We start from the raw sequence: 22453 nt of genomic DNA, 5'->3' as shown, positions 1-22453 counted from the left end.
TGTGTCCAGCACATTGTCACTTTAACACGTGGCCCCAGCCACAGTTCGAGGGCTGCGTGGCCGCATGTGGCTAGTACTTAGGGTGTTGCCCCGGAAGGCGTGAGGCTCCTGGGAATTAAATCCGCGGCCCTGGTTGGAGCGCGAGCGCCCCTCTGCTAACAGGGTCAAGTTGTCTCTAGATCTGCAGGCTGGTTCTGGAGGCCCTTGGCTGAAAGTTCAGGGCGCAGAAACTCGTGATTTCATAAAAGTTAGGAGGGGAAAGGCAACATGATGACAAAAACTGGGGAAGTACTTCAAGCAGGGTGCCTGGCAAAGGCCAGCCTCCGTGAGGAGGTGATGATGGAGCAGAACTGTAAGAAGGAGGAGCCAGACTTGTGGAAGTCTTCCAGAAAGTGCCTTCCAAGCAGAGGGAAGGGCAGCTGTGGGGCCCCTCAGGCAGACCAATCTTGACGTGCTCCAAAGGCAGCAAGAAAAGAGGGTGATGGCGTCTCAGAAGGGGATGTGGGAAATAAGCCCATCGACCAGTCAAAGGAGGGCTGTGGGGACTGGGAGCACAGCCCAGGGAGGCCACCGGGCACGTTCTTGCCAGAGGGTGTCTGATGGACAGGCAGGCAGCCCGCGGCTACAGCAGACAATATATCTCCTAGCCCGCCAGGCCCTCCCCTGGCTCCTCATTGGCTGAGCACTGCAGAGGTTACAGCCTTACCGGAAGTCGCCTATGCCCCCGGTAAGGCAAAAAGTAGTCTGATTAGAGCAAATGTACATTTCCGGAGGTGACGCAGAGACTTCCAGTCCCTCCTCCCTGTTCTTTGGCGCATGCTCATTGCAAAGCCTGTGAAAATAAGCCCGCAAAGCAGAGAGGGGAAGAACTAGAAAGAGAAGTCTTAGGGTTTGGGACTCCGTGGGGAGGGGGGGTGGGGTTTCGTGCATATTTCTAATACGTTGTAAATGGCACAGCTTTTATTTGGTATTTCTGAAAATGAAGCATCTCCCTTACTTCTCACAGAGGACACTGGAGGAAGTGAAGGAGGACAGGTAGGCAGGGACCAGATGCAGATCTCTCGGGACGCCCTCTACCTTCTGATCCCCCCTCTTAATAGGAATCTCTTGTCTGCAATTCCTTATGCAGGCTGGAGGCTAGAGACCTCTCAGTCTAAGGCACAAGGTGGCACCTCTCTGTGAGGTCTACTCGCGTCCCCTGGAAGTCCTCGTGTGCAGGACTTAATGCACCATTCTGTCTCATGGCCCCCAACATGAGGTGTGAGAACCCCGTGTGCCTTCTTTGCCCAAATAGCCATTTCTTTGCTTCACTGGCAGGACAGATGATTTGGGCTGAGTCAGACAAAGGTCAGACACCAGTCTACTTTGTCCCCAGGCTCCAGGGGACATCTCCTGAGAGGTTGACATGTCCTTGGAGCTTGGAGAGAGAGCTCTACCATCTCTCCGGTGTATGAAGGGAGAGTGTCTCTCGTCCTTCCCCCATGGGGCAGAGTCCTCATAAAAGGAGCACAAAGAAAAAAAAAAAGCTCTTATAATCCATTACCTCTCTCAGTCTCTCCAGCCTCTTTTAAAGATGTGACAGAGGTGGCCAGTTGGTCATGAGACTTTGCACACCTCGCGTAGGTGATCCAGCAACACAGTGTGGAACGTGGGAGTAGCTGACACCAATTAGCTTGAGAAGGCAGCTCACACCGACCTCGCGATAATTTCATCCCCAAATCTTTTTCCAGGGCTCTAGGGATGTGAATCTGTTGCTAGTTTCAGTACGTGACATTTCATTATGCACTAGACTGAGTGCTCAGGGGGGCGAGACGACAGACATACAGCTTTTTCTTCTTTGATGACTCAAGTAGGTCCTCAACAGATGGTTGGCACACAGTAGGTCCCCAATGGATCTTTGGTGACGAGATAAAGTAATAATACAGTTGCCATAGCTTGGTTCGCTCTAAAGGTAGATGTAGGACATGGGCTTGAATGTTCTAGCTTTATCTGGGAGGTATTCCAGGGGGCATGAATGAAGGAGCAGGAGTGGGAGGAGCAGGAAAGTCAGTAGAAGAATGAATTGTCAAGGGCCGCGGAGCTCTGCCCTGTCCAGAACTTTCTGAGGAGTGTGGAGCAGGCTGTCAGAAGTGCCTGCCAGATCAGTGAACGGTGAACTTGAAGGCAGCGCCTGTTATCCTTATCCCACGGTCCATCTGGGTTGAGGCCTGCCCTTGGATCTTTTACTCCTGACCTTGAATGAGCCCTGCCTGGTGCTGCACAGGCTCCCTGCGGGCATCTCCTGAGGGTCCGAGGAGACCTGGAGTTGACAGCAGAAGGCTCAGGGGCATCTATTGAGGTGCGACGCTGTTTCAGGAGGTGAGTCCTAGCCCGAGGAGCGGCCACCACCCTGAGGCTGCAGGTCAGGGGCCTAGAGGCAGAGGAAAGAAGAGGTAAGACAGACTTCGCCAGTTTCAGTTACCTCGAGGTTTTAGTTCCTTTAAAAACTTTTTTTTGGGGGCGCCTGGGTGGCGCAGTCGGTTAAGCGTCCGACTTCAGCCAGGTCACGATCTCGCCGTCCGGGAGTTCGAGCCCCGCGTCAGGCCCTGGGCTGATGGCTCAGAGCCTGGAGCCTGTTTCCGATTCTGTGTCTCCCTCTCTCTCTGCCCCTCCCCCGTTCATGCTCTGTTTCTCTCTGTCCCCCCCAAAAAATAAATAAACGTTGAAAAAAAAATTTTTTTTTAAATAAATAAAAAATAAATTAAAAAAAAAAACTTTTTTTTCCCCGCCCACGAGCCTATTAACGTATTCCACGTACGAGTGGAATACAAAGTCGGAGAGTTGAATGTGTTTGAGTCCCTCATGTCTGTAACTTGTACTTGCAAAGTTCTGTGCGGAACGGAAAGGGAAAGGAATGAACAGCCACCCTCGAAGGAAGTGAATTAATAGTTGAAGCGTGCACGCCGCCTACAGGTTAACTATGGGGTGGTGGCGGCGGCGGCGGGGTGGGGGGGGATCTGCTCAGCTGGGTGTTGCAGGTGACAGCCTCCTCCTGGATACTCCCCACCCCCAAGTCCCACTCCAGCCGTGGGATTTATGCGGTGCCGGGGCTGACTTTGGGTGCTCTGGCCCAGGCTGCGTGCAGGTGCCCTTGTGACTGTCTGCACAGCCTGCTGTGCTGAGCCCCCAGGACCTCTGCCGGCTGCAGGGGACGGGGGCAGGTGCACTGGGGGCGGCCTGGGCTGCAGGAACACGGGTGTTCCAGGGTGTGCGGGGAGCACCCAGTCCAGACATAGCCGGAACCCTGTGCCCTTCCTCCTGACGTCTAGACAGAGGGGATCCAGGGGAGGCCAGGTGGAAAGAACTCTTTCTGTCAACGTGAGACCGGGAAGGAGAGAGCAAAGAAGGGGCTGTCCTGTCACCTTAGCGTGTTACATGATGTTTCACATCCAGCACTGGCTTGAGCACATCTCGTGTGGAATGTTATGTTTATCTGTGAGCCCTCCTAAAACCATCGACCTTTCAGGCCAGAAAGCAGCCCCTAGTTCTCTACGCCGAAGAGGGACCCCAGATGTGGCAGGTTCACTGCGGTGCAGGTGACAAGTGGGTGGTCCTGCGGAAAGGTGTAGGACACACATGGGGAGGAAGCGGCCTGAGGGAAAGGTTTTCTCCCGGGGGCTTTCAGACCCATCAGAGGCGTGGCCACAGCCTAGTAAGCACAGAGCCTGATGCTGTATGCAGAGGTTTTAAAACAAGGTTAACAAATAATAATAAATAAAATTAACTCAAATAAGGTTAATATCTCCATTTCAAACTTAAAAGCCTTTACAATTATTTTGTTTTTGAATGTCAGTGTAACTCAAGTGGCTCAACATAACTGGGCTTTAATTCACGGGCTTTAAGACACCTTAAAAATGACTTGGCTTGGGGCGCCTGGGTGGCTCAGTCGGTTAAGCGTCCGACTTCAGCTCAGGTCACGATCTCACGGTCTGTGAGTTCGAGCTCTGCGTCGGGCTCTGGGCTGATGGCTCGGAGCCTGGAGCCTGTTTCCGGTTCTGTGTCTCCCTCTCTCTCTGCCCCTCCCCCGTTCATGCTCTGTCTCTCTCTGTTTCAAAAATAAATAAACGTTAAAAAAAAAAATGACTTGGCTTGATGGCTGAGAGTGAAAGGGACGGGTGTAAACACACTCACGTCTGTAGCCAGCTAAGGAGGAGAACTGTGCACCCAGCCACTCTAACGGGCGTCGTGAGGGACGCCTGGGTGTCCCAGTCGCTTGAGCGTCTGACTCTTTTTGGCTCAGGTCACCATCTCACGATTCACGAGATCGAGCCCGGCGTTGGGCTCTGTGCTGACGGAGCGGTACCTGCTTGGGATTCTGTCCCCATCTCTCTGCCTCTTCCCCGCTCGTGCTCACTGCCTTGCTCTCTCTCTGTCCCTCCCCTTTCCATGCTCGCTCTTTCTCTCTCAAAATAAATAAATAAACATTTAAGAAATAAAAAGTAAATACAGAGCATTATGAACTCAAAGGGTTATGAGATGATGCTCCCGCAAGCCCGAGTACCCTGCCCGCACTGGGTTCCAAACCCCTGTCCGTGGGGTCTGGCAGTGGCAATAGCGATGTGACTCCGGCCTTCCCTGCTGTCCTCCACACTCATCACCAGATCACAGTGCGCGTGGCTGGTAGTGTGTGGTGGGACTGGACGAGCCTTCACCTTCCTGGACGCCCCTTCCCTGGTGAAACGCCATGACTGCTGTCAGTGCATTTAGAGAGCATGTCTGTCGCGAGGTTGTTCCTGGGTGCCTGGCTCATTGCATTGATGGGGGTCCCTGTGGTTGGTCGCTTTGAACATCAGACCCGTGAATCAATACTTTCAGATGTAAATTTAATTTTGGTTTGTTCACCTTGCCGATTTTGGAATAAAAACGAACACGGATTTATACGAGGCCCAAAGTGGACATTTTCTGATACCGACCGCTCTCGCAAGGAGCGGGACCCTGCGGGAACCAGGTTGCACAGAGAGGGCTGACCCTGGGCCTGGGACCGGAAATGGTCCGAGCCTGGGGCATCCTGTTCTTTGGAAGTTTCAAAAACGAACGTGTCAAGTCAAAAAGACAAAGGCGCCACGGTGAAGGGTTTCCCGCTGGTCTAAAATGGGGCAACTTAAGCATCAAAAGGATGACCGAGATGGACTGAGGCAGGTCAGTGTACAGATTTCATGACTTTGTAAATTTCCTAAGACAAAAAAATCCTCACCAGACCAACTTTTTACTCTATAAATTGATGCAAGGAAAGTAACTTTTTTTCTTTTGTATGTTTTTTTTCTGTATAAACCTTATGTGAGGGTACACAAATAGTTGATGAGAGAAATCTCTTCTTTGTAGATAAATACAAGCTAATAAGGAGAGAAGGGATGATAGAATTAGGAAATCATCCCCTCCCTCCCTCCCCCCTCCAAACACCTAGTGGAATAACGGATCTAGGCAGCAATCACCAAGAGACGCTAAAACCGTCTGCTGTTGGCAGACGGATGCATTGGGCTGGTAATACAGGAAGTCGCTGGTCAATTTACTAGGTATCTCTAAGAGGGGGCAGCAGGGCATCATATGATACAAAGCAAATGTACCGCCTCTGAAGCAGGCATCCTGAAAAAACTTAAGCAAACTTAAGAATCTAAGCAAAGGGGCGCCTGGGTGGCTCCGTCGGTGAAGCGTCCGACTTCGGCTCAGGTCATGATCTCGCGGTTTGTGGGTTCGAGCCCCGCGTCGGGCTCTGTGCTGACAGCTTGGAGCCTGAAGCCTGCTTCAGATTCTGTGTCTCTCCATCTCTCGGCCCCTCCCCTGCTCATGCTCTGTGTCTGTCTCTCAATAATAAATAAACGTTAATTTTAAAAAATTTAAGAAAAAAAGAATCTAAGCAAACCTCTGCCTCTAACGTTTAATTTAACAGAAAATACAGCAATTGGGGGAATAAGTTAGCTAACACCAAATCGATAGTGTGGGGCATTTCACAGGGCAAGTGATCTAATTTCTCCAGTAAATTAATTCCATGATAACTAGGTGAGGGGAGGGGGCAGTTACAGCTAGGGGACTTAAGGCTTAGTAATAGAACATCTAAAAGTAATATGTGACCTTTGTCTGGAGCCTGACTCAAGCCAACAGTTAAGAAATAATTTTTGAGACAGCTTAGGAAAGCTAGAATATAGACCAGGTATTAAATGATTGTAGAGAATAATTACTAGTTTGTTAGTTGTAATGATGGTAGCTTAGTTAGATTAAAAAAAAAGTGTTCATGGGTTGTGGATGTATACTTAGGTTTTTAGGAATAAACTATATGATAGCCTGGATTTCTCTACAAACTTTTCAATAAAAAAAGGAAAAGGGAATGAATAGATGAAACATGATTGGAAAATTTTGGTAATTTTTCATGCTGAATAAGAAGACTCACATGCATTCATTACATTGTTCTTTCTATGTTTTCTTTTTGTGCGTTCAAAGTTTTCCATCATAAAAGTAAAAAATGGTAGTTATTGGGATGCCTGGGTGGCTCAGTCGGTTAAGCGTCCGACTCTTGATGTTGGCTCAGGTCATGGTCTCACGTTTCATGGGGTCAAGCCCCACGTCAGGCTCTTTGCCAACAGCGTGGAACCTGCTCGCCATTCTCTCTCTCTCTCTCTCTCTCTCTCTCCCTCTCCCTCTCCCTCTCTCTCTGCCCCTCCCCTGCTCATGTGCGGGCGTGTGCTCTCTCTCTCTCTCTCAAATAAATGAACATTTAAAAAAAAATAGGGTTATTAAGAGAAATTGTTTCTTGCAAATATCAGAGTATGAACTAGATGCCAGGGGGTGGGGACAGGAAAGCTTGTTTTCATCTCAAATGGGATTACACATATCTTAAGGGAAAATGCCCTAAAAATTTTTTTTAATGTTTATTTTTGAGAGAGCGAGAACGAGCAGGGGAGGGGCAGGGAGGGTGACAGAGAATCTCAAGCAGGCTCTATGCTGACAGCAGAGATGTGGGGCTCGAACCCACGAACTGTGAGATCATGACCTGAGCCAAAGTTGGACACCCGACCGACTGAGCCACCCAGGCGCCCCCAGGGTGAAATGTCTTATGATGGAGTCCCACAGCCAAAGAACACCAACTCGAAGTTAGGCTTACCGACTGTTGAGGCAAGGGAGACCGGTCCCCAGGGGAACCGAAGGGAGGGGTGGCCTGGTGGTCAGAGGATTTGGGGAAGGGTGGGCTGGGGTAAGACTGAATGAAGCTGCGTTGGGGACACTCATGTAGACCGGGTTTGGCTGTAAAAGGGTTGACGTTGGGCCTGACCCGAGAAGCCGACCCAGGATCCTCAAAGGGAAGATAAATGTGGGAGGCGGTGCCCAAACCCGCCTCTGCTGGGGTTCTGTACCAGGTTGGAAACGGAGGCTACGTCTTTGTGTCGAAATCACCCGTGGGATTCTGATGTGGCTCAGGATCCTGCAGGCAATAAAGGAACGTTCCGCCCTTGTCGACACGGTTCCAAACAGCAGGTTTTACAGAGTGAGGATTCGCGGCCCGGGGTCCTTGATGCTCATTAACAAAAGCGGCTGCCACAGGTTCACGGTGACGCAGTCACGTCCCTCCTCCAGAGCGTTCCTGACGTGCACCCTGGACGTGCACCCTCGCCGCTAGTCGCAACAACGAAGGTGAATGAGGGATGCAACATTAACACGTGGCCGGTAACAACGGCCCCCGGGTCTTTCTGAGCATTTCCTGCTTTCCAGGGACTGGCCAGACACTTGACAAGGTGTTTCTCATTCCACCATCCTGCACAGACACTCCTAAGGGTCCGGGCATGTCTCCAGTTTGCGGAAATCTCGGCTTCTGGAGGCTAACTCACCTAGCTGGCCACCACTGAGCCCAGATGCCCTCACTGCACTTGAACGCGAAGTCTTCCGGTGGGAGCAGCGTTTGTAGAGGGAACCGAGGGCTTCCTTGCTCTTTCAGAATTCTAGCAAAAATACACCGAGTGCTGTTCCTTCCTCTTTTTCCTTCCACCTAACAGACGTTTACCAAGCCTCCACACACACCCGGCCGTGGGACGGTGGGCAGACAGGGTCCTGGGGCTCCAAGGAGCTGCGACTCCAGCCGGCATCTTCTCGCCAGCGTCCTGTCGACCCTTCACGTTGGGTAGGGTCAGGAGACCTGCATTCCTTCTTTAGAGGAAGGTAAGGAGGGCCACCTGTCACCTCACGCTCCCACAGCTCCTGCCTCCCGGCCCCACGTACACGCCAGCACAGGATCCAGAAATCTCCTTTCTGAACTGCGCAACCCAATGAACATCCCAAGCTTTGCTGCCCCCTAGAGGTGGGTCTGAAGAATATCACCTTGGTGCTGGTGGGGTTGGGGGGAAGCTTGCAAGTGGACCAATTTCTTACCCGTTTTTGTTTCTTTTTTAAAAATTTCCTTTGCTCTTACTTTTGAAAAGCTACAGCAAGATATTGAAAGATGTCACCAGGGCGCCTGGGTGGCTTGGTCGGCTAAGTGTCCGAATCTTGCATGATCTCAGGTTTCGGGAGTTTGAGTCCTGAGTTGGGCTCTGCATGGACAGAGTGGAGCCTGCTGGGGATTCTGTCTCTCCTTCTCTCTGCCTCTCTCACTCTCTGTCTCTCTCTCAAGATAAACTTAAAACAACAACAGGGCGCCTGGGTGGCTCAGTCGGTTACGCGTCTGATTTCAGCTCAGGCCATGATCTCACAGTTCGTGAGTTCGAGCCCCGCGTCAGGCTCTGGGCTGACAGCTCAGAGCCTGGAGCCTGCTTCAGATTCCGTGTCTCCCTCTCTCTCTGCTCCTCCCCCTCTCATGCTCTGTCTCTCTCTCAAAAATAAATAAACATGAAAAAAAATTAAAAAACAACAACAACAACAACAAAAGAGATACCATCAACGTATTGTGGCAAGAGCTATGAGACTGGATAAGTCATTCCAATAATACCATCACTTTGCTTCTATGGGTAAACATCACAACTCAGAGGACTGAGGGTTCCGATGATAAGGACTTGGTTTTATAATCTTACAGGATTCGTCAAATTCACTCCACTTGGCGAAACCAGAAATCTTGTATCTATTTATTAGCCTAGATGATCTTCATGACAAACATGTACATTTCAGCATTAAAATTTGCTTTCATTTTTTAAATTATTTTTTAAAAATATTTTATTTTTATTTGAGAGAGAGAGAGAGAGCAAGCAGAGGAGGGACACAGAGAGGGAGAGAGAATCCCAAGCAGGCTCTGCACTGCCAGCAAAGAGCCCGATGTGGGGCTCGAGCTCATGAACCATGAGATCATGACCTGAGCTGAAGTCAAGAGTCCGAAGTTTAACTGAGGCACCCAGGGGCCCCGGAATTAAAATTTGCTTTAAAACCAAGTGTCAGTCAGTCCGGCCTCCTCTGGTGAGACTGCTGGGTGCTTTGTGGCCCTGCCATGCCTGGAATGTTCTCCGCTGCACAGACCCACCTCCCTGTCGCCTAGCCTTCAGCTCACAGAACCTCTCACTCCCCAGGCAGGCCTGGGCTGTTCTCCATTCTGAGTCTGCACATCAGGGGGCCAGCGGGCTCCGCACTGTAATCATCTGGTCACTAATTTGCCTCAATCCCCCCACCCCTCAGGCCTGGGCCCTGTTCCGCTTCCCTAGGCAGCCGCCTTCAGGGTGCCCCGCGCCGGGGGGAGCACTTTAATAAATGTCTGGTGAACCCACAAAGGGCAGGGAGAGACAAATGAGACTAGGAGGGAACTGTAGGCACAGGGGAAGGGGGATCTGATTCTGGTTGGAGGAAGGATGGTCACGATGGGGGAGGAGTTAGACCCACAGCAGAGGTGGAGGAAACAAATTCTAGGCGGTACTTTTTCTCCATAGTGTTTAGAGCAGACCGTCCCCACGTGTTTGTGTGGCTGTTCGTGACCCTCTTCTCCCACCACATCTCAGGCTGTTTCACGCCCAAGGATGAGTCACGGGGAGAGGCGAGCAGGGCAGCGGGACTGGCCTGGAGGCCGGGGAGGGAGCCGCAAGGTCGAGTGGGCACAGGACCGGGCAGCCTCCAGGCACCTGTCCCTGCCCCGGCTTTGCCGCTGTGGTTTTCCTTCTCTGCACTCAGAGGCACGCACTCCACCGGCTGCAGACTGTGGGCTGACTCTGCTCTGGGCACTTTTCCAAGTGGCTTGTGTATTTTAACCGATTCTCATTTCGACCTGTTGTGGGTTGAATCCTGAAGCCGATCCCAATGCCTGTGAATATGGCCTTATTTGGAAACAGGGTCTTCCCAGAGTCAGTCAAGACAAGATGAGGTCGTTAGGGTGGGCCCCAATCTCATATGGCTTGAGTCCTTGGAAAAAGGGGAATTTGGGCACAGAAATGCATACACAGGGAGACGACCATGTATAGACACACACACACACACACACACACACGCACGCGCACAAGGACCACAGCCATGTGAACACGGAGACAGACTGGACTGACCTTGCTGCACACCAGGGAAGCCCAAGCCTCCAGAAGCCCGAAGAAGCAAGGACAGACCCTCCCCTGGGGCCCGCCCAAGGGGCGCAGCCCTGCCGACACAGTGATTGCGGACTCCAGGGCCCCAGAGCCATGACAAAATAAACTTGTGGTGTGTGGCACTTAGTTGTGGCCGCCCTAGGAAGCTTTTCAGAAGCGCTTCTTTACTGATGAGGATTCGGGTGGAACGGAGGCCCAAGGCCATGAGGCAGCAAGAGGAAAAGCTGGAACTCAAACCCGGGCTGCATTCTTTGCGGCCGTGCTCTTACTGCTCCTCAAGACCAGACTCGAATCTTCACCCGTCGCTTGTGATGCCTGACGAGGGCGGGACGCTCAAGCTGAGCTGGCCTGTAACCTACGAGTGGGAACCACACCCGACTCAGAAGGCCAGGGACCCACAGGAGTGTGGGCTGCAGTGCTCAGCACGGGTGCGCGGGCTGAGCACGGGATAGCAGCGGCTCCCTGTCCGAGCTCTCTCTGCTCCACCAGCCGGCCTCCATGTCCTCTTTTTCCCCCAAACTTTAACCTGACCCCAGTGGGACGGGACGGGACAGGAGGAGGACGCATCTGCACTCAATGGGAGACAACACGATTGATTCCAGATTCAAAATTCAGAAGCTTCTCCCTCCAATCAAATGCCCCTCCCGAAACCCTGCCTAAAGAAGTGACCTTTGGGGCGCCTGGGTGGCTCGGTCGGTTAAGGGTCAGACTTCGGCTCAGGTCATGATCTCGCGTTTCATGTGTTCGAGCCCCGCGTCGGGCTCTGTGCTGACAGCTCGGAGCCTGGAGCCTGCTTCGGATTCTATGTCTCCCCCTCTCTCTGCCCCACCCCTGCTTGTTCTCTCTGTCTCTCAAAAAATGAATAAACGTTAAAAAAAATTTTTTTTAAAGAAATGACCTTTTATGTCTTTATCCCTTAAAAAGAACCAAACGGCTCCCATTCCAATGGAAACCATTTTCTTCATAACTACAGGGTTATTTCTGCATAATTCTGTAATTACATATGTTATATGCATAATCCTCTTTTTCATTATTCCTTCTCTTACCACGAGACTGCCTCTAACAAAGGAACAGGAGACAAACTTTTCGTCCTTATATTTGTTACAAGTGTTAACAAACATCTTGAAAGAAAATATTTTCAGTTAGCGGCTATTGCAAAACAAAGATTTAAAAATAAGCACACCTGGGACGCCTGAGTCAGTTGAGCGTCAGTGTCTTGATTTTGGCTCAGGTCATGATCCCAGGGTCACGGGATAGAGCCCGGAGTCGGACTTCATGCTGAGTGTGGAGCCTGCCTGGGATTCTCTCTCCCACTGCCCCTTACCCCTTCCTGCATGCACACACACACGCCCCCTCTAAAATACAAAACAAAAATAATACTCATTACATTTCTTTTTTTTTTTAATTTTTTTTTTTTTAATTTATTTAATTTTTTATTTTTGGGACAGAGAGAGACAGAGCATGAACGGGGGAGGGGCAGAGAGAGAGGGAGACACAGAATCGGAAACAGGCTCCAGGCTCTGAGCCATCAGCCCAGAGCCTGACGCGGGGCTCGAACTCACGGACCGCGAGATCGTGACCTGGCTGAAGTCGGACGCTTAACCGACTGCGCCACCCAGGCGCCCCTAATTTTTTTTTTTTTAACATTTATTTATTTTTGAGAGAGAGAGAGACAGAGCATGAACGGGGGAGGGGCAGAGAGAGAGGGAGACACCGAATCCGAAGCAGGCTCTGAGCCATCAGCCCAGAGCCTGATGCGGGGCTCGAACCCACGGACCGTGAGATCGTGACTTGAGCTGAAGTCGGACGCTTAACCGACTGAGCCACCCAGGCGCCCCTCATTACATTTCTTTATTGTACTTGATCAATTGCTTTGTGTATAAAAGTATAACACTAGTATTAAATAAAAATAAAAATAAAAATTTATTTTAAATTTACCACTGGTAAGCGTATACACGGTATAAGGAAAACCACAGACCCTTTCCGGATCACGGCCAACTCACAACCTCCATCCTTTTACATCCTTCTTTGTACCGAGTCCCAAGAAAACACAAGTTGGTTCACCGAGTCCTGAGGCCAGTATTCCTTCTTGTTACCAACGAACGCCCACGTTGTGAGGAAATAGTTTTCTCTGCAAATATTCCACCAATTCAACTCTTGATTTTAGCATCTCAATCTCATAATAGGGGATCTGTAAAGGGAGGGAAATAGAATACATCACACAATCCGTCATGTTCTGAAGTCACCCTGGTGTTTCGGTCCCTCGAACCCTCTGCCACGGCTCCTGGAGGGCAGAGCTCAGGGCTGCTCGGCGGGTCTCCCCAGTGCTTGCGAGGGTGCCCGGCACCCAGTGCGACTCAGCAAACGAGCCGCAGAACATGCAGAGAGAACGGGCGTCTCGCGTGGAGAGAGGCTCACATTTCGGGTCAGGGCGGAAGGGGAGCCCGAGCCAGAATTTGGATGCGCAGAGTGTTGAGACCAGTCCTCTGAGGGAAGCAGCGGGGCCAAACGGAGAGAGGCAAGAGAGCGGAGGGGGGCAGGGGTGCGAAAGAGACCGCTGAGCACGGGCCGACCGTGGGGGGTCTTGGATGCCCAGATGCAGATGGGTTTCCACTTCATCTTGTAAGCAGTAAAGGAACAGTAAAGGTTTCTCAACACACACAGGCATGTCAGTTTCAGGAGCGTTAATCTGGGGATGTAGGTAAACTATGGAGTGGAAAAAAGTAAGCAGACGGGACAGCAGAGAGCAGACCAGCAGACCGGGAACACACAGTCCGGGAAGCTCCATGAACATTCGCTGCTGACTCCGCACAGACCGCCTCGCTAAGAGATCGACAAGACAAACACAAATAAGGGCTGAAGCTTAAAAGTACGATGATGATCCTGGTTTTAACGGGGTCATCTCGGCTATTTCTATTCATTCAATCAGAGGGACATTAAAGCAAAACAGGTGCTCTAATAATTCAGTAATCCTAGAAGCAGAGGTTAGTATAGCTTAGAAAGGGTATACGGATACTGCACTTGAGAAAACTGTGGGTCTGAATATTCTGTATTTCAAAATATAAATACAGGGATTTTTTTTTTTTTTTTAACTGGGAAAATAATGCTCAAAGTTGGCCTTTAAACTAGATGTAAGATGCATGGTCCACTGGGCTGGCAGACCACCTAGCCCTCTGGAGAAAACACATCTAAATTAGAAGTTGCTTTTCGGGAGAAGAAAACAGGTGAATTCCTACCTGAACAACCTGATAACCAAGCAGGCGCAGGTGTCTCTGTTTAATAGCTTCCTTTCCCAGTAAGTGTCTGCTATTCAGAGAAAATCTTTTTGGATCATCAATGCATAGTGCTAACCTGAAAAAGCGGATGGAGAAACTTAGTTCTTAAAACAATCCAAAATATTTATACATTTTTCGTGGAAAGAGTTTATTTGGGATTCGGCTATTCCTGTGTGTCAATGTTATTTTCAAATAAATCATGAGTGTGCCATTCTTTAATTTGCTGAGAAAGCAATCTTATTAATATTAATGTTTCTGTTACAAGGAATTTCCAAAATTGGGATGCTGTTCAGTAGTGTCTTTACTTCTAGAAACATGTCTATTTTCCCATCATGTTTTTAATGCTTTATTTATTTATTGGGAGGGGGGGGGCGGGACAGAGAGAGAGGGAGAGAGAGAGACAGTCCCAAGTAGGCTCTGCACTGACAGCAAAGAGCTCAGTGTGGGGCTTGAACCCAGGAAGTGTGAGATCATGACCTGAGCCAAAATCAAGAGTCGGATGCTTAACCCACTGAGCCACTCCTGTTTTCCCACCTTCTTAAGAAAATACCGGGGCGCCTGGGTGGCGCAGTCGGTTAAGCGTCCGACTTCAGCCAGGTCACGATCTCGCGGTCCGTGAGTTCGAGCCCCGCGTCAGGCTCTGGGCTGATGGCTCAGAACCTGGAGCCTGTTTCCGATTCTGTGTCTCCTTCTCTCTCTGCCCCTCCCACGTTCATGCTCTGTCTCTCTCTGTCCCAAAAATAAATAAACGTTGAAAAAAAAAATTAAAAAAAAAAAAAAAGAAAATACCATCGAGGGGCGCCTGGGTGGCTCAGTTGGCTGAGTGTCCGACTTTGGCTCAGTTCATGATACGCGGTGGGTCTGAGCCCGCGTCGGGCTCTGTGCTGACCGCTCAGAGCCTGGAGCCTGCTTCCGATTCTGTGTCTCCCTCTCTCTCTGCCCCTCCCCTGCTCAAGCCCTGTCTCTCTGTCAAAAATAATGAACATCAAAAAAAAAACCACCATCGATTATTAATCCCGACAAGTTTTGTAACATAAAAACCGCATCAGCTTTCTTTACCTTTTATGCACATCTTCGTCAATCGTAAATGGCAATACTAATCCTTCTTCGTCTAATTTAATTTCCACATCTGGTGAGAGAAGAAAGGAAACATTCTCCGTGTGATACCCTCACAAACACTACGTTCCTTTCCTCCTCCTCCTTCTGTTCTGAATTCTCCCACACTGCAATTTACCAGCTGTGCTGGAGGCTGCAAAGAAATGACCACACCAGACCACGGTGAGAATTTTAACGTAACCAGCTCTACCATCAACCAAGTCAGCCTTAATTTCAGAAGGCTCAGCCACTAAATCAAGGTGTCAGGTGTGATAAGAACTGCACGTACTTCCTCTCTCTCCTTGAGGTGAGTATTGGGACCCCTTCACCCCAGACAGGAAGCAAAGCCAGACTGTGGCCTATACAAGTCGCCACTTTCATCACGGAGTCTCCCAGAGTCTCCAGGGTGGGCAAAGCCTCCTGCACCCCACTCTGTGGTCGCTGGGCACGGCAGACCCCCACTTCCTCCCCTCTGATGTCCTGCTATTCTCTTTGTGAAAAGAGCCCCTAAAGGAGGAGGGAAGTGAGCTACGACGTCCTGAAGCCTATAAAACACTACCTCCTCGGAGCTGATTTTCTTGGAGTCATTCATTTAAAACACTGTTAAGGGCAGAAGGACGTGAACTCTCCCGTCAGCCCCACCCAACAGAACTTTCCGCCGTGATCACGTTTGCGCCTTGGCTGTTCCAGCACGGCTGCCACCAGCCACCTGTGGTTCTGAGCCCTTGACATGTGGCCAGGGCAACCAAGGAGCTGAACTCTGGATGGTTTTTAAACTTTAACTAACGTAAATTTAAGTAGTCACAGGTACTCCTGGCTAGGGCCTCGGACAGCACTGACCTAGAGTGGCACAGCAATTATACTGGCTAATGATTACCCAGCACTTGCTATGCTCTGGGTATCACTCACTTAGTGCTTAAGCAAGTCTGGGTCACTATTCTTCGTACTCTCATTTTACAGAAAAGGAGCAAGCGGAAAAAGATTACTCTGCCCAAAGACATTCTCCTACCACGTGGCTAACAGGTGGGACTCCCCCCACGCATCTGGACTCCACGGCCCTACTGCTCACCCACGGTTCCAATTTGCCTTCGGGGAAGGGCCAACTCCGTTTTATATTTCCTGACCTTCCAGTGGCTGCGAAGTCCTGCATATTCCCAAAGAGGACAGCAAGCCGAGCCTGGTAAAGGAGACTCCCAAGTACTTACCTATTGTATAACAATAGGGCGTTAACACTTTTGAAGCAAAATACATTCTTGCGCCCAGAAGGTCAATCAGTCCAATCCTCACAGATCTGTAAAGCTGAAAATCCATAGGCGTCTCCAGAGAACAGCACGGAGTAAGAAATGACCTCACTTGATATTTAGGAAGAAGTTTCCGACCCTGAAAATTGTATGTTTAAACATGAGAAAGGAAGATATGATCCAAAACCAGAAAATAAAACAAGGTTACCTGCGAATAAGTCTGATCAATATTACTCTTTAAGCAGGATACTTTTCCAGATTAAGGACAAATACCTTCCTCAAAATGACAACAGAAAAATATTCTTGCGATAGCTCAAATCCAATGGTTCGATAGATCTTTTAAATGTGTGGGTTTTTTTTTTTAACATTTATTTATTTTTGAGAGACAGAGACAGAGCATGAGGGAGGAGGGGCAGAGAGAGAGAGGGAGACACAGAATCCAAAGCAGGCTCCAGGCTCCGAACTGTCAGAACAGAGCCCGATGCGGGCTCGAACTCATGAACCATGAGATCATGACCTTAGCCGAAGTGGGACGCTTAACCAACTGAGCCACCCAGGCGCTCCTAAATGTGTTTTAAAAGTAGTCCGTGGTCATAGAAAGAAAGAAAGGAAGGAAGAGAGGGAGGGAGGAAGGGAGGAAACAACAGTGCTCTTGCAGCTCAAGAAATATCTCTTTGGAACTCTTAGAATTGCTTTAAGGGCCTTAAGGACACTCATGTTTTTAACAGAGGACAATGTGATAAGGGTGACATTTCAATTTACCAGGAGAAGGAGAGCTACGTAATAAATGGTACAGCCGGTAATCCATCCAGAAAACAACCAAGTTAAAGTTCTAGCACATGTTGAGGACTGCCATAAATTCCAGGTGGGTTAAAGTGCTATAAATTCAGTAAGGGAAAGGAGCATTTTTAAAAATTTAGTAAAATATGTGTATTACCTTAGGAATGGTAAAATACTCTAGAGAGAGGAAACCCAGAAACCATAAAAGATGGATACATTTGACTATAGACAGCTTGAAAATTTCTGTAGACCAAACAGAGATCATAAACAATATTAAGCTACAAGCCCCCCTCCCCCAAATGAAGAACAAAAACTAGGACCGAGTATGTGCGACATACATAGGCGCTAATATCTCTATCTCACAATGTGTTCTAGGACAAAAAAAAAAAAAAAAAAAAGAGAAAGAAAAAAGACAACCAATAGGAATCTGAGTCAGGAGATAATGAGGTAATTCACAGCAAATCGACCAATAAGCATTGTGAAAATAGGCTCAGCTCAAGATGCAATTTAAACATGTGACACGGTACTTTTCCACGGAGTCAAATGACAATGATTCAAGGGACTAACCACGCTCGGCAACAGAAACGATAGGTAAAGGGACATCTCCAACTATCAGGGGAAACACATCTGCCAGTAGTCCAGAATCTAGTCCACAGTCTAGTCTCTAGATTGAAAAACAAAAAGAATGCACTTAATCTTCATGCATTGCCCTCGAGGAACGTCCATGGTAGACTGGGCATATTAGAGCCAACTGTCCTCGGAAGAGCCCCGTTCCAAGGAAAGAGAGAAACAGGAGTGTTCATGTATTTGTGCACCTTTGTACATAAAACTGCTAACACCACTCCTTCAGGGATGGAAGGAAGCTGAGGTAAGTAGCATTTACTTTTCTGTGCCTTACTACCGTTAAAGCTGTTTTGTTTTTTTAAGTAGGGTCCACGCCCAACATGGGGCTTGAACTCACAACCCTGAGATCAAGAGTCCTATGCTCTACTGACTGAGCCAGCCAGGAGTCCCTGTTGAAGCTGTTTTAAAGAAGAAAATAGGAGTGCCTTTCTATTCTTCCTTCTTAATCTGAAATGAGCTTTTTGTTGTTGTTGTTGTTTTTTAATGTTTAGTTTGAGAGAGAGAGAGCCTGTGCTCATGAGCAGTAGTGGGGTGGAGAGAGAGAATCCCAAGCAGGTTTCACGCTGTCAGCGCAGAGCCCGATAATGTGGGGCTCAAACTCACAAACTGGGAGATCATGACCTGAACCAAAATCAAGAGTCGGATGCTCAACCGACTGAGCCACCCAGGCGCCCTGAAAATGAGCTAGTCTTAAATGTGATTCAGTCAAGGGAGGGATGAGCAAGTCTGGAGAGGCCATGTGTGATCTTAACCAAGGTGCTGGATTAAGTTACAAGAACAAATCTCTGGGGTACTAGACAGGAAGCACCAACTCCACCTATCAGGTGAGAGTGAAACTTCTGCCTTGGCGTAGAAATGTACTTGACACAGTTTAGGATTTGCTCAGGCCTAACCGAACGAGGGATTCACATTCACTATCTAACAGCTGTGGGGAGTGCAAGCCCTTCAAGGCCCTCAGAGCGCATCCAGGACGCTCTGACTCATGTGCCGGCAGCACCCCACAGAACCTTCCAAGAAACCTTACGCAACTGGAAATGGGTACTTCCAACACAAGAGAACAGGTACGGGGCCAATTTATCAAAGAGAAGGCTACCTAGTGGGAAAGTAAGTTGGAGTGAATGAAAGCTCTGCTTTCTGATGAGGTTACGGAGACAGATCAAAAGAGGAAAAACTTAAAAGATGGGGAGGGAGACACAAAAGAAAGCTGCCCCCACAGGGAAATAAGGTTAAGAGGACTCCTGCTTTTACCTTATAGAAAGGGCATTCTAGCACTGAGGTTAGGAACAGTTGGGTCAGCTGTGCGAGGCTCAGTCTGTCCACGGACGATTCTTCCCCTGAAACAAGAAGCATTCCAGTTGTAGGTAAGTTTGAATTTGGTTTGTGAAGGAACATCACAAATGGACGATGTACACTAATCACTCTGGAAGTAATGTACTATTAAATGGCACTTGGGAGGGGCGTCTGGGTGGCTCAGTCCATTGAGCGTCCGACGTCGGGTCGGCTCGGGTCATGATCTCACGGTCTGTGGGTTCGAGTCTGCATCGGGCTCTGTGCTGACGGCTCGGAGCCTGGAGCCTGCTTCGGATTCTGTGCCTCCCTCTCTCTCTGCCCCTGGCCGACTCATGCTCTGTCTCTCTCTGTCTCAGGAATAAACATTAAACAATTTTTTTTTAAATAAATAAAATAAATGGCACTCGGGGAAGAACTTGTCAGAGTTAACCATGCCTTCTGGCTTGCCATCAAATGCCATCTCATTTAAACTTTTTTGTTTTAAGTTTTATTTGAGAAAAAGAGAGAGAGCATGAGAAGGGGAGGGGCAGAGAGGGGGAGACACAGAATCCAAAGCAGGCTCTAGGCTCTGAGCTGTCAGCACAGAGCCCGATGCGGGGTTCGAACTCACAAACCGTGAGATCATGACCTCAGCCGAAGTTAACAGTCGGATGCTCAACTGAATGAGCTCCCCAGGTACCCCAATGCTATCTCATTTGAACTTCTGAGGAATTCAAGCTATAATGAAAAGTCAACAGATATGTTAAAATTAGTGAGAATTTCCTTTAGCAGTGGAGACAGACATCTGACGTTATTTGGGTGGCCTTGAAGATGACCCACACCCTTTCTGAACAGGGGAGTCTACAGTTGCTGTTGTGGCTTCTGACATATTGGCATGACTATCACCGATGCCACACCATGTCCCCGCGAGACTCAGTTCAGCAGTCTGTGCACCCGGAATGGTTTTCTCTGTGCAGTGCTCCATCATTCTTTAACTCCGTATTTACACTGGCATCTGAAACTTCACATGTCTTCTTTAGGTTATTATGGAAGAGAAATCAAAGGCACCGCACGGCTCAGGCTAAGAGGTAGATGTGCGACTTGAACACATCACGCACGCATTCAAGGGTTAATTTTTCCACTCTCCAAGTTATAACCAACTCACCTTGCAGCTGCTGAAGAAAATAAGGGCTGAATATTTTTGCCATAAAGTTGACCGGATGGCATTCGATGAGTGAACACGAATGGAGAATTTTCAATAACGTTTTGGGTGGAAAACAATCGAAACGAGTGAGTAACAGGTTTTCTAGCTTTCTGAATAAAGCAGAGGCGTTCGGTGGCAAATAATTGAGTTTTCCAAACGGTTCAATTAACTCGGAAACCTGACGAGGTGAAAATTTCTCTGACTGGCCAACAAAAGTTTCCGCCACCGCATCGAAGATGGGTTTTGAAAGAATCTGTTTCCTACCGCAGTACTCCATGACTGTGCTGATGACCTCAGGATCCAAAGTGAGACACAGTGAGGCCACATGTCGCTCCAGGGCTGTTGTAAAAAATCGGTCATTGTGCCCAAAGTATATGAAAGCCTCCAGGACTTTTCTGAGCTCTTCATGAGTAAAATGAGGGATATGCCTCACAGCGTATTTTCCCAATTTTATAACCAGAGGAAGTGCTTGAGTTTGATCAAGAGCCACTAGGGCAGTGAGCATTTGACTCATCAGCGTAGGACTCAAGTTGGAAACGACCGACAGGGAAAAGCTGTTTATCTTGTTTAGAAACGCTTGGTGTCGGTCCACTTTTTCAGCACATGCCTGCAGTATTCTATAAAGGGCCACAATATCCTCAGGGGCAAATGTTTCCAATTTTTCCCCTTGCAGTTGATATATAATCAGTTCTAGTGTCTCACCGCCTGGACCCTGCAGTCTAATCAGACTTTCCCCAAGGATACAGAGACTGCGGACTTCCAGGCCACCTCTGTTGACACGATGGCGGCTTTCTGCCACCAGGTTTAGTAACAGGTTACTCTGAGGGCCCACGTACAACAGACTCAGAGCTTGCAAAGCAGTCACCAAAGCAGCGTCCGACAGACTCGGGGATTCCTGCTCAAACCGAACGCATAAAGCCTGAAAGACACCGTTCTCTAGTATTCCTTTTGGCAGCCTGTGACTGCCATCTTTTTTTTCCACTTCACAGATCCGTTGCAAGGCTCCTGCTGCCAGGCTGTCAGGCAAAGGTTGCAGCGTGCCTATAAAATGTAACACGTCTTCTGAGGAATCCAAGTCGTTGAGTCTCCTGTAAAACATCTGTTCATCCAGGCTTTCAGGATTTTGTTCAGGCCCAGCCCAATCATGCGCTTGAGAGACCACTGGCTCACCAAGTGGATGCAGGGCGTCTCCGTTTTCCGAGTGGAACTTTTTACAACAGGCATGATGGAACCTGACCCTGCAAGGCTCGGGTTGTAGTGAAGGGAACCACGGACACAGATGCCCCTTGACCGTCTTGCGAACATGGTTTACGGGGTGATTTTTCAGAGCGGCCAGCGCTCCATGTATCCGAAAATCGGATAAATGGTAAAGGTTCCTCCGCAAGGTAATCAAAGCCATGCCATCAGATTCTCAACTCCTCTTGACTTCTAACTAAAGAAAATAAAGAAAACACGGTCAAACATACTGAGAACGTGACTCGCTCAACAACACGAATGCTTCTGAAACTGAGGATGAGTACTCATAAGAAACGACACACAAAAGTTTCCCACTGAAACACAAGCACCCCGAGATCAGTCGCAGCATCCCACAGCTTAGAAACGTGGCTGGCACCCAAGGATGATAATCGCTATGGTTTCTATGCACTGTTGTGCCCCCTAGAGCTTAGCCCTCAGCTCAGTGAATGAAGTACTTCTGGTGTCATTTTATAGTCGAGGAAACTGATGCCCTCGGTTTTCTGTCCAGCTTCCAAGCTGGACACAGTAAGCGGCGGTGCTGGGATTCCCCTCGGGCAGTCCAGATGCGAAACACGCCTCCTACATGTTACGTGTTGGGTCGACGGAAGGCACTGCGTTTGGTTAAACTGACTCAAAAGGAGCAACGGGTTAAAATGGCCAAAATTCGTATAGGTCCACGCAAAGCAAAGGTCAAAACCACGTTTAAGAAGCCCTGAGGCGTTGGTTTCTGCTCGGAGTAAAGACCCGGCCAGTGGTAAGGAAGAAAAGGATCTAGCTTGGCAAAGAGGGAAAATGTAGGATTTAAAAGAAGATAAAGGAGGCGGGCGTGTAAAGGAAGAAGGTGGGCGGTCCGTCCAGATCTAAACACCCTGTGTGAGATTTGGGAACAGGAGTGCGCGCGCCAGAGGGGACGGGGCGCCCCGGGGACCCGGTCCTCCTTGGCATGAAAGGAACCCACGCGCCGGGCGCCCCAAACCCGACGTCTAGGGACCTTCGATAAAGCACCGGGAGGGAGGCGGCGGCGGCTGGAGAGCAGCGGAGGGGCCCGGGCAGTACCGACAGCTCAGCTATGCCGCGGGCCCATGCACGCCGGGCCGGCACACCTACCACGCTGGGACATCTACTGCGCTCACACCGCGGGAGGTCGTGCAGCGGCGAGGACCCTGGAGCCTCGTGGGCCTCCGTACGCGCCTTCCCAAGCGCCGGACAGCGGGCGCA

At 49.4% G+C, this 22453-nt stretch overlaps 1 protein-coding gene across 1 annotated transcript; it reads right to left on the bottom strand.

The window, feature by feature from the left end:
* Window positions 1-12410: 12410 nt before the first annotated feature.
* On the bottom strand, window positions 12411-22446 carry FASTKD3 (FAST kinase domains 3). The gene is made up of 7 exons (XM_047867868.1): window positions 22343-22446; window positions 19961-21431; window positions 18775-18860; window positions 16087-16261; window positions 14846-14915; window positions 13748-13862; window positions 12411-12702 (listed from the first exon to the last, which is right to left on the bottom strand). The coding sequence occupies exons 2-7, from the start codon at window positions 21396-21398 to the stop codon at window positions 12604-12606; spliced, it is 1983 nt and encodes a 660-aa protein (XP_047723824.1). The 5' UTR covers window positions 21399-21431; window positions 22343-22446; the 3' UTR covers window positions 12411-12603.
* Between the last annotated feature and the right edge of the window lie 7 nt (window positions 22447-22453).

Source organism: Prionailurus viverrinus, chromosome A1, assembly GCF_022837055.1.
Source record: "Prionailurus viverrinus isolate Anna chromosome A1, UM_Priviv_1.0, whole genome shotgun sequence".
NCBI lineage: Eukaryota > Metazoa > Chordata > Mammalia > Carnivora > Felidae > Prionailurus > Prionailurus viverrinus.
This window is presented reverse-complemented; position numbering and strand designations above follow the sequence as displayed.

Bases quoted from the DNA above. Each gene is read 5' to 3' on its own strand.
- FASTKD3 (XM_047867868.1), bottom strand. From the start codon at position 21,398: ATGGCTTTGATTACCTTGCGGAGGAACCTTTACCATTTATCCGATTTT. The intron at 18,861-19,960 runs GTGAGTTGGTTA...TTCTTGTTTCAG, and splicing joins TTTTCTTCAGCAGCTGCAAG to GGGAAGAATCGTCCGTGGAC. The intron at 16,262-18,774 runs GTAAAAGCAGGA...TACAATTTTCAG, and splicing joins TAGAATGCCCTTTCTATAAG to GGTCGGAAACTTCTTCCTAA.